Source organism: Podarcis liolepis (assembly GCF_965112155.1).
Source record: "Podarcis liolepis genome assembly, chromosome: 7".
Lineage (NCBI taxonomy): Eukaryota > Metazoa > Chordata > Lepidosauria > Squamata > Lacertidae > Podarcis > Podarcis liolepis.
Genome location: NC_139561.1, coordinates 84,832,274 through 84,843,676, shown reverse-complemented (window position 1 = coordinate 84,843,676; position 11,403 = coordinate 84,832,274). Strand labels below are relative to the sequence as shown.

Here is an 11,403-nt window from a genome sequence, read left to right as displayed (position 1 = left end):
TCCATATCAGCAAGTTTGGGTTGTGCAGTTAAAGCTGAGGTGGAGCTCTTGCACAGCAAGCCTACTTCCCCAGAGGACTGGACTTTTTGCCATAAGGAAAGTGAGAGTGAAACACAGTTGACAGCGTAGGATAACGCTTGCTCTGACACAACTGTTTTCTAGCCTCCCCGGAGACAAACCCAGGTGAGTATTCAGTAAGCAAGTCATCTGGAAAAGCTGCTTCACACTTTTTGGCAGTTAGGGAGCAGAGATAGTGAGTCAAAGAAGGTGTCTTCCAAGGGCAAGTTTATTTCAGCCCTGGCACTTTTGAAGGACAGGTCAACCCCACCCCTTGGGCCTAGAATTATCCTTTTTTAAAAATTTATATTCTGATAATTGTATCTCGCCTTTCTTCAATTATGGAGCTCAAGGTGGAATTTCCAGGTATCCTGTTTATTTAATATATTTATATCCCGCCTTTCTCCCAAGTTGGGCTTCAAGGCGGTTTTTACAAAAGTTTAAAAACATCAGTTGTAAAATACAGAATAATAAAAACAAAACTGGTTAAAAACAACAATGGCAATGCAGATCTGAAAACAGCAATTTAAATATAATTTACCTCAATAGGAGCCTAGTGATCAGCACCGTCTGCACCTTATTTTCCACAGGCTTGTCTGAGCAGGTAGATCTTGGCCTCCAACATAGTTGGAGCCAACCTAACCCCTCTTGGGAATGAGGGATACCAGCTTGGATGGTTTCAAACAAAGATTAGACAAATTCATAGAGGAGAAGGCTATCAATGGCTACTAGCCGGGGGGCGGGGGGGCGGGCTGTGCTGTACCTCCACTGTTGGAGGCAGCAATATTTCCAAATCCCAGTTGCTGGAAACAACAGGAGGGGAGAGTGCTCTTGCCCTCGGTTCCTCCTGCTTGAGGATTTTTCCCACAGACACCCTGGTGGCCATTGTGGGAGCAGAATGCCGTTGGCTCAGTTGGTTAGAGCGTGGTGCTGGCAGCACCAAGATCCCCATAGACGGGGCCACCTGCATACTCTTGCATTGCAGCGGGTTGGACTGGATGACCTTTGGGTGCCCCTTCCAACTAGGATTCTAGGACCAGATGAGGCCATTGGTTGATCCAGCAGGGCTCTTAACTTCTTGCGCTGCCCTTCAGGGGCTTTCCGCCCCTTCCTGCCTTTTCCCAATGCATGTTTGTGGATTATGGGATGGGGATCCGTTTTAAGACCCCAACAGAGCTTTTCCCCTCCTCCTGCGCTTGCGCGGGCGCTTCCTTGCGCTGCATTCCCACCTACTGACCAGCAGAGGGGGATGTTCGCAGGTAACGGAAGGCGGGAGGGCTGAGGAGCGCTGTGATTGGCCGGCGCCGCCACCGGTCACGCGACTCACTCCGGACGAATGGGGGCTTCGGCCAGGAAGGTATGCGCTCTGTCCCCTCGCGTTCCCAACGCTCTATGGCCCTGGGGTACTTCCGGTTCCGGTGTGGGAGCTGCGACTTTTGGGGCGGGTGAGGAATGGCCTCTCCTGTCCTCTAATCCGCGAGCTGGCCGGGGCTGGTGGCTGAGGGGGCTGTTTTGACAGGGGAGCCCTGCTCTCTCTCTCGCTCTCAGGTGAATGGGGCCTATTCGCTTGTGGGGAGGAGGGAGAAGCAGCCTGAGGGAGGGCGCTGTCCTGTGGGAGCCCCTTTGGCCTCAGGAAAAGAGGATGTAAGATAGAGAGACATCTTGATATTACATAGATAGGTGTATTAACATAACATTAATGCGTGGTTGCTGGGAGGGGGGCGCTGTTTTGACACGTCAGCCCTGCTCCCTCTCTCATAATCTATTAATACGTTAATTAATATATTAGTAGTATACAGTGGTACCTCGGGTTAAGTACTTAATTCGTTCCGGAGGTCCGTTCTTAACCTGAAACTGTTCTTAACCTGAAGCACCACTTTAGCTAATAGGGCCTCCTGTTGCTGCTGCGCCACTGGAGCCTGATTTCTGTTCTCATCCTGAAGCAAAGTTCTTAACCTGAAGCACTATTTCTGGGTTAGCGGAGTCTGTAACCTGAAGCGTATGTAACCTGAGGTACCACTGTATATTCATATATTAGTAATATATACTATAATCCATATATGGGAATTATTGGGGTGGACTATCTCATTCTTCCCCTTTCTACTATATTACTTCACCCCAGTAATTCCCACATATTGATTATATATATTTATATTAATATCTATATCTATATATATATATATAAACAGTTGTACCTCGGGTTACAGACGCTTCAGGTTACAGACTCCGCTAACCCAGAAATAGTACCTTGGGTTAAGAACTTTGCTTCAAGATGAGAACAGAAATTGTGTGGCGGCAGCGCAGCAGCAGCAGTGGGAGGCCCCATTAGCTAAAGTGGTACCTCAGGTTAAGAACAGTTTCAGGTTAAGAACGGACCTACAGAATGAATTAAGTTCTTAGCCTGAGGTACCGCTGTATACACATACAGAGGGGTGTGTGTGTGTATATGTATATATATATATATGTGTGTGTGTGTGTGTGTGTGTGTATATAATCGATACGTATGTGGGAATTATTGGGGTGGAGTATTTCAGTTTCCCCCTTTCCACAACAGAGAATAAGATACCCAGTTCTCGGGAGCCAAAATATAATTTTAAGAGTCAGATAAAGGGCCATTTAGGGAGGAGGGGGAGATATAAAAACATATTGAGGGCTGGCACAATTTTTTAAAAAGACATCTTTCGGGATTTACTTTTCTTCTGCCTTCCACCCCCAACAGCACGTTTTTAAGCACCTCTGGATTTTCCCTAGTTTCAGAGAGCATTCCTGCCATGGAGCATTAATTGTTTTTTGCCAAAAAAGGAGCTTTTCAGGATCCAGTTGTAAGATTCTGTCTTTTCTCAGGCTCACAATGTTACAAAAGGAATGATGCACAAGGAAAAGAGGGGAGGGGAATGGGAAAGGGGGAAAGAAAAGAAAGCTACCTCAGGAGCCAGTTCTTAAAGAGATTGTTTCTGGCTGGGGTGGAAATAGTTCAGTTGGGGCCTGTCACTTGGTGGGCGACAGTTGGGGAGAAGAGCCAGCTGCAGCTGGTGTCTGCAGAGGTGACAGGACAGCATTACTTTGTTTTGATTCCTCTGCTCTGCAGCCCCATGGAATGGCTGCTGCTGGGTGACTGATAGAATAGAACAGAGTCAGTAGGGATGTTACAGTGGATTAAGATGTATCTCTTTTTCCAGGCTATTGAGGAATTATGACAAAAATGCTCACTGCTGTCTCTTAACTCTTGTTTTTTGGGGGGAGGGGTTCCTGTGGTGTTACTGTTAAAACTTGATGTTGATTTAAAAAAGAAATAAGAAATTGCGGGTTGTATTCATCTAAATTCTACTTGGAGTAGACCACTAATGGACCTAAGTTAGTCATATCCATTAATTTCAGTGGTTCTACTCTGAGTATGGCTAACATTGGCACCAACCCTGTTTTGCAAATTGCTGAAGGACATTTTGGTATTAAGCAACAAATCTATAATAAATAGTAAAAAATCAAGGAGATGTTGCTGAAATTTTCAGCAGCCACACCCAAAGGTGTACCTAGTTATATGTATAGCTGAGAATACAATATCGAAGTTCTTTATCTATAGATAGTCTGCCTTAGAATATTGTTCATAATGTTACATAGTATGTGGAATAATCCTAGGTGTGCTGTTTGCCAGGTTTGTGCCACAGTATCATATTTTATTTTTATGTGGTTGTCTTTTCATCTTTCTTCCCACCAAGTGTGTTAGCATCATATTATTGTGTAATGCTGATTTTTAATTTAATTATGCTTCTGCTAACTTGCTAACTATTCCAGAATCACTGTTTTCCTGAGAGTTCTTTTCATCCCACATCCTTCACTGTGGCTGTTTTGACTCTAGTTCATAAGTTAAGGCTTATTTCGCTTTCCTGAATGGGACCTATTGCTCCCTTTCTGTCTTTTCAGCTTTTTTAAGGAGTACATAGAGATAAGACTCCTCTGAAAATGGCAAGCTGTGGCTCAGCTTCCAGAGAGGTAGCCATGGTTTAATCTGTTGCAGCAGAAGCAATGAGATCTGTTAGAAATGTAAAAGACTTGCAGGTGTTGTGGCATTAGCTTTCATGGGCTAGAGTTCATTAGATCAGGTGCTTGCCATGATGTGGACTCTGACCCAGGAAAGCTTATGCTTTAATAAAAGTGTTGGTCTCTAAGGTGCCACAAGATTCTTTATTGTTCAAGCAACGGCTCAGTTGCCTAAAAGCGTCATGGTAGGGCTAGGACTTTCAGAGGTCTGTGGTGAATGAGGTTTCTCTTTTTTTCAGGTGAGTCTGAATGGTGATGGGCTGCAGCTTGCATTCAAAAGCTGTTTCAGTTTGTCAGCAGAATTCAAAAGGCACTCGTGCCTCTGCTGAATGCCGAGTGTGTGCTTTTACGTACATGTGCCCTCTTTGCAGGTAGCCAGGTGGCTTTTTAATTGTTTGAGAGCACCTTCTCCTTCACCTACTGAGCTGATTTCAAAAGTCCAAAATAACAGTGTCCCAAAAAAGTGAGGCAGAGTGAACCTCTCCTATCCACAAGTTGGGAAGTGCAGAAAGATGGGAAGTGTGTTCTGCTTTTTGTCTTGAAAAACAGCCCTGATTCCCTGTGCTTTGAGTTTTGGTGACTGCAGCCTGAATAGAATAGCTTTGCAATGCTCTTGGAATACGGAATGGCAACTGGAGGTCCATGGGACCACATCTTGACCCTCCTTGTTCTACTTTGCCTCCCGATCACTCAGGAGTACAGTAAAGAGGAGTATAGTAATAGGACTGGAGTGAACCATTGGGAGAGAGTTTGAGGTAGGAATTTGCTACTCCCCTTTCTGAAAGAGATGAACTAGTTGCTGACTAGGCTACTAGCTGAGACACTACGGAATATTTTGAAGATGGGAGCTCTGTAGATTATATTTTTGGTGTCTGTAACTCCTTGGCTTTTTTCCTTTTGAAGGAAGACTGGATTTTATTTATTTTTTAACAAGAGAAGAGCATCACTCAAATACGTTGGCATACAGAAATATTTAAGTCCACATGAGAAGTATGTGTTCCACGGAGAGGAATGGTTCAGGACCATCCATGGGCTCTGCAGTAGCCTTCCCAACCCTTTGGGATTTGCAATCTCAGATATCTGAAAGTCACCACATTGAGAAGGCTGCTCCAGGGGTTTGGACGCCCTGTCCAAGTGACTTGCATTTGGTGTCCAGTTTTAAATTAGAAACAAGCAATGTTTCTAGATTTCATGGTGGTTTGGAAATGTTTAGCGAATCCGTATGCTTGTAAAAAGAATACACAGATGAGGATGGGTTTATGCATAGCATTTTTCTGCATGTAGGGTCCCCACTTGGGTAAAAGGATGCACATATTTTGTAACGTAGGAGTGGCTAATACGCCAGCGATTTTCCTGGAGATGTCAACCTGATAGATGATCTGCTTCTTAGCAGCTTATTTGATTAAATATTTTTGCATATCATACAGGTTTCCGTATAGAAATTTCACCTTCAGATATTAATGTGCTAGATTTTTTTTTCTAAAAAGCTGCCACTCATGTTAAAAATGGCCCTCTTCTAACAATATTTTTGTTCACTATTGTAGTACTGGACCAGAACTAAAACAACCTATTAAAAATAAAGCAGTATGTCACTAACTTTTCATCCTTGCTGATTAAAATTTGACAGTGCTGATTTATTTTGGGAGTGAGGGAAACTCTCTTTACACAAGGAAGGACCCAGGAGACAGAAGGTTATTTTGCCTCACAAATTGATCACCTTCGTGGGCAGTCAATACAAGCCTTGTTAATGACGCCATGCATTCTGACTTCACAATTATCTAGGATACTCCTCCTGGATACACAGAGTGTCTTCAGTCTCTTCATGGGCTGTGATTAGTGAAAAGAAGAGCATCCATTTTGACATTTCTCAAGTTCCTGCTCTGAGTGAGTATTGGCTTTGCATGTCAGGACTTCCAGCTGCAGTGCAATTTGTCAAAGCTCCCTTGACTTTCAACTCTTCCCAGCTATCCAATTCGTTCTTATACCTGCACAGGTTTTCTTTTCAGAGTGTGCTTCTACTATCCAACTTCTCCCCATCTGAAGGAGGCAAACTTAGAGAAATCATTTGCACAAGGTGAAGCAGGCATTGTTCTCTGAGGTTGGCTGATTCTGCCACACCTCTCCATTGGGGAGGGTTGAATCCACTAATGATGCGCAGAGATGCCAGTATTAGTTGCCCCCACCTGAGGCTGCTTGGAAGGAGGCAAGACCAGAGTAGTAACTTGTCTAAGCAACATAATGGGCAGCCTCCTCTCTTGGTGGCCGCTGAGACCATATAACACCTGTCTTGAAAGACCTACACTGGCTCCCGGTACGTTTCCAAGCACAACTCGAAGTGTTGGTGCTGACCTTTAAAGCCCTGAACGGCCTCGGCCCAGTATACCTGAAGGAGCGTCTCCACCTCCATCGTTCTGCCCGGACACTGAGGTCCAGCTCCGAGGGCCTTCTGGTGGTTCCCTCACTGCGAGAAGCCAAGTTACAGGGAACCAGGCAGAGGGCCTTCTCGGTAGTGGCGCCCGCCCTGTGAAACGCCCTCCCACCAGATGTCAAAGAGAAAAATAACTACAAAACTTTTAGAAGACATCTGAAGGCAGCCCTGTTTAGGGAAGCTTTTAATGTTTAAAGGGTTATTGTATTTTAGTGTTCTGTTGGAAGCTGCCCAGAGTGGCTGGGGAAGCTCAGCCAGATGGGCGGGGTATAAATAAATTATTATTATTATTATTATTATTATTATTATTATTATTATTATTATTATTAGTTGGTTGGCTTATATGGCTTCACAGGAGGCTTCAATTTATTTTACTGTATTTCTTATGTCACACTAGCATGTCCCGACACAATTTTTGGGAGCTGCCGCTTTTCTCCCTGCTGCTTTCAGGTGCTTGATGCACGATGAGATCTCTTAATGCTGTTATCAAACCATTACATTTGCTCTGGGTGCAACAGATCCTTGGGTACGTGTGTGAGAATGTTGCTTCGTGCAGTTTTGGTGTCATCTTCTCTCCTGCTCTTGCCCTTTTCTCTCTAACAGATTGTAGGCGGGCAGGATGTGGCACGAAGCTCGGAAGCATGAGCGCAAGCTCCGGGGGATGATGGTTGATTACAAGAAGCGAGCTGAGCGCCGGAGAGAGTATTACGAAAAGATAGTGAGTGTCTCCCTCTTTTGCTCTGCTCATGGCTACCCTCCCTTTTCATCCAGTCTTCCCAATGAGGGAGTTCTCTCTGTCCTGCTCCTTTCTCTCCTCATCCTTGAGAAAGGGAAAGGGAAATCATGGGGAGCAAGTAGCTCTTGAATGGCACCATCTGGTTTCTTCTTAAGATGTGACTCATAAGAATTCATAGAACTCATAGAGCATATGCAGAGGTCACAGGTTCAGTCCCTGCCATCTCCAGGAAGGACTGCAAAAGTCTTCATCTGTGGCAGATGCAACTAATAGACTATATGGAGATGGCAGAAATGACTGGCAGAATCCGAGACCAGGGAGAAGAGTCGGTGGAAGAAGATTGGAGGAAATTTAAAACTTATTTGCAGAAATATTGTAAAATTTTTGAATGTTGACGACATTGAAATGATTTGAAGGGGCTCTAGCAACAAGGAAAAAAGCATAAGGGGACTAATAAATAGATAAACTAATAGATCAGGAATTTGCTGAACTAAACTTAAAAAGGGATACAATAATGGGAGACGTGAGGAAGTCAGGGAAATAAGTTAATTTAAAGTGGAGAGATTAAGAAAGAGAGAAATTTTGTTTTTTTGTATGTGTTTTTTCTTTTTTGTGTTTAATGTTTGTATTTTTGTATTTTGTATTTTTGTGCTTTTGTATTTTGTATTTGTTTTGTATTTGCCTTTTGTGTTTTCTAGACTTTTTTATTGTTAAAACCTAATAAAATATTATTAAAAACAAAACAAAACCAAAAGTCTTCATCTGAAGCCCTGCAAAGGAGAGGTGAGGAGTCTCTGTATAGGAATCTGAAAACAGCCATGTATAGGGAAGCTTTTTAAGGTTTAATGTTTTACTATGTTTTTATATGTGCTGGAAGCTGCCCAGAGTGGCTGGGGCAACCCGGTCAGGTGGGCGGGGTACAAATAAATGATGATGATGATGATGTTACCATAACTGTAACTCCCATCAGCCCCAGCAAGCACGACAAATGGCCAAGGATGATGGGAGTTGTAGTTTTGAAGCCACTTCCCCTAAGCATAGACCATACTGTGCCAAGATGAAGCTGCGGTCTGCTCAGGAATATGACCGCTTGTTGTGTTGTGCTTCTCTTCCAGAAAAAGGATCCCGCCCAGTTCCTCCAGGTCCACGGCCGTGCATGCAAAGTCCACTTAGATTCTGCTGTGGCTCTTGCAGCTGAAAGCCCTGTGAATATGTGAGTAGCTTTCAGCTCTGTGCTGGCAATGTGGAAGTTTGTCTACTGGAAACGAGTGGGGAGGCTGCCCTTGTCATGCGATTCCTCCCCGAGGGTATTTGGGAAGGACTTCTAACCCCCTTCCCTTGACATCTTGCCCCTTGCAGGATGCCATGGCAGGGGGATACTAACAACATGATTGATCGCTTTGATGTTCGAGCCCACCTGGACTACATTCCCATGTATACTCCTCCGCTGCTAAACCCAATGTAAGGCGTTCATTTGCTTTTTTTATTATTCTGAGATGCATTGTCCCTTGCTCCGGGTCCCTTGCTTTGTTTGCACAATGAAATGGTTAATTGGAAGCTGAAAACAAAGAAAAGAGGAGCTGGGATAATTAGGCTTGACGCCTGACTTTATCATCCGGAAGGGGCAAGCAAGCGTTAAACGAAATAGTGGGATCTCTTATGTCGGGTAGGTTAAGGCCAGGATTGTCCAGAATCTTTGCACAGTTGGGCTATTAATATATACTGCACAGTTTGAGGCAACAGAGCCTTGTTGCTATCCAAGAGAGATTTGAGGATTTCCTCTGCCAGATCATTGCTGTACTACTTCTGAAGAGGAGGGTGGGCTGGTATTTTGCTATGAAAGGACCCATTTGGCACTTGAAATGCCTGCGAGTCTTCTCCAAAATTGTGCTCCCGTATTATGCAAATGAACATAAAATTATGCAGGCTAATGGGTATTCTCTAACTACTAGTTTTTAACCTTGTTTGTTTGTTTTTTTAAATGGTTGAAAGGATTGAGGTTTCATTATTAAAGTAAAATGCCCTGGTTGTCTTCATATCTAAGTGATGCAAAAAATGTGTGCAGAGATTTCCCTTAGAAACAGCTAAGCAAATGAATGGTTACATGCAGACCTGTATGTTTTTGCTTATGCCTTCATGGAGCATTTTTCCATCCTTTTAACAGTTGGCTTTGTAAGCTAGGGTCCAAAGAACCATGCGATTAATCCTGTGATGCTAAAGGGGTCCCCTGTGACTTCTTTGAATGTGGGGGTGAGGGCCCTTGCTCAGTGGTAGACCATATACTTCACATGCAAAAGGAAACAGCTTCGATCTGTGGGCTAGAAAGGTGTCATTTAAAAAAAAAGGGACAAAGATTATGTTAAATTCTAAATGCACATCGAGCAACCAGCTTTCAGCAATGGGTTAGGCACCATAACTCAGATTTGTTCCCTCCCCACAAATTGTCGTCATAATATTTAGCATTCTAATCCCTCTTCCTAAGCCTCTTCTCTTCCTTCTCCAGTACCCCAGAACAGGAGTCTGATGAGAGGAAATGCAACTACGAAAGGTATAGAGGTTTGGTGCAGAACGACTTCGCTGGCAGTAAGTTCCCTTTGACTTTCTTTCTACTTCTGTTATAGGGCAGATGTCAGGAAAGAGTAGAGCTTCTGTCCTTAACGTTCTGGCTCAGGTGGCAGTTGCTGCTACTGTTTGCCAAGAAGGCTGATAAGTTACACCCCAGATTATTTTGTAGGTTAGTAACCAGGAAGCACAACTGATCTGATTACCTTCTCTTATATCCCTTAAATGGGCGAGATTGAGGGAGGGCTGCAGTATGTCAGACCCATGACATAGTTTGGAGTCCCCGTGATCAGGATATTGCTGCCTTTCTCTCTCATCCCCTCAATGACAAGATAAGACAGTACTGCCTCCTGCAAATGCTGGGAGGAGTGGCCTCTTCAGCCGGTGGAGGCAATAACTCTAGATGCCAAAAACTCTTCGGTACTCGGTCCAATTCAGGGATGGGGGACCAGCCAGCTGAAGCAAACCCCCCATAAACTGCCTCTCTTGTGTACGGCAAATTTGTGAAGACACTCAAACCAGCTTGCCTGAGAGAGATGCAAGCATAGGTGTGTTTGCAGATAGGAACAAATTCTTGCTTGGTGCACGCTGAGAGTGGAAGGACCACTGTTGTCACTCTTTGCTTCCCAGCTCCTGCTGATACCATCTTGTGTCTCCCCCTAGGGGTGTGGTTTCTTCCTTGAGTGACAGGGGAAGAGAACATTGGAGTTCTGGAGGCAGGCTGCGGAGAAGCATTGCTTGACCAGTTTGGGGAGGCTGGTGGCAGTTCCTCTCCGCAAACACACCTGCTTGTCTTTTGGCTACATGCTGCCTGAAACGGATCTCTTCAGCTGCCCATTCCCCTTCCTAGGCGTGTCAGGATTGGAGGGGAGGGGGAGTCAGCAGATGGGGATGGAGGAACAGAGAGTTGTTCTGCCCTCTCAGGCAGTCTTCCTTGCGCTAGACCTGTGGAATTTCTGGTCTGCTTCACCTCCATCTCCTCCTCTGTCTCTCCCCCAGTCTCAGAGGAGCAGTGTCTGTATCAGATCTACATTGATGAGCTGTACGGGGGACTCCAGAAGCCCAACGAGGATGAAAAGAAGAAGTGAGTGTATTGGGAAGCTCGACTGAGTTCAGTCATGGAGGCAGAGCTCATGATCCGGAGCCTTTTGTATGTTTGAGCTGGTTCCTTTCTCCTACCCAGAGGATTGAGGACAGGTTGAATGTGTATGGAACAGGGGTGAGGAAGCTTTTCAACTCAAGGGCCACATTCTCCTCCATGCAGAGGACACATGCTAGTGTTGGGTGGGGTCAGGGGAAAAGTGGGTGGAGCAACAAATGTAGAATTTACCTTTGCACCATAGGCTAGTTTGGGGGCACACCTACTCACACCTCTCTCTCTGCCCTCCATTAGGACAAGAGGCATGAGCAGAGTTCAAGGACACAATCAATCCTGGAAAAACAGTTGAAGGGCAAAGCAGGCCAGTGAGGGTTGTAGCCTGAGGAGAGAGCCAAGGGCCAGATAAGACACATGAAGGGCCACATTTCACCCCTGGGCCTGAGGCCTCCCCTTCCTGCTTTGGAATACAACTAGGGCTTTTGT

At 44.9% G+C, this 11,403-nt stretch overlaps 1 protein-coding gene across 3 annotated transcripts in view; it reads left to right on the top strand.

Annotated features, from left to right (window-relative positions):
* Positions 1–1,382: 1,382 nt before the first annotated feature.
* Positions 1,383–11,403, top strand: part of CLASRP (CLK4 associating serine/arginine rich protein) — a 28,412-nt gene continuing 18,391 nt past the window's right edge. Inside the window, exons 1-7 of one of the 3 annotated variants that reach the window (XM_083515876.1) lie at positions 1,383–1,414; positions 5,878–5,979; positions 7,127–7,241; positions 8,375–8,472; positions 8,619–8,720; positions 9,763–9,842; positions 10,821–10,905. In XM_083515876.1, coding sequence (XP_083372002.1) covers positions 7,143–7,241; positions 8,375–8,472; positions 8,619–8,720; positions 9,763–9,842; positions 10,821–10,905 — 464 coding nt within the window. In that variant the 5' untranslated portion in view covers positions 1,383–1,414; positions 5,878–5,979; positions 7,127–7,142. Of the gene's footprint in view, positions 1,415–1,457; positions 1,503–5,875; positions 5,980–7,126; positions 7,242–8,374; positions 8,473–8,618; positions 8,721–9,762; positions 9,843–10,820; positions 10,906–11,403 lie in introns of those variants that run through there. The other 2 variants (XM_083515877.1, XR_014528952.1) reach the window with 2 other exon arrangements.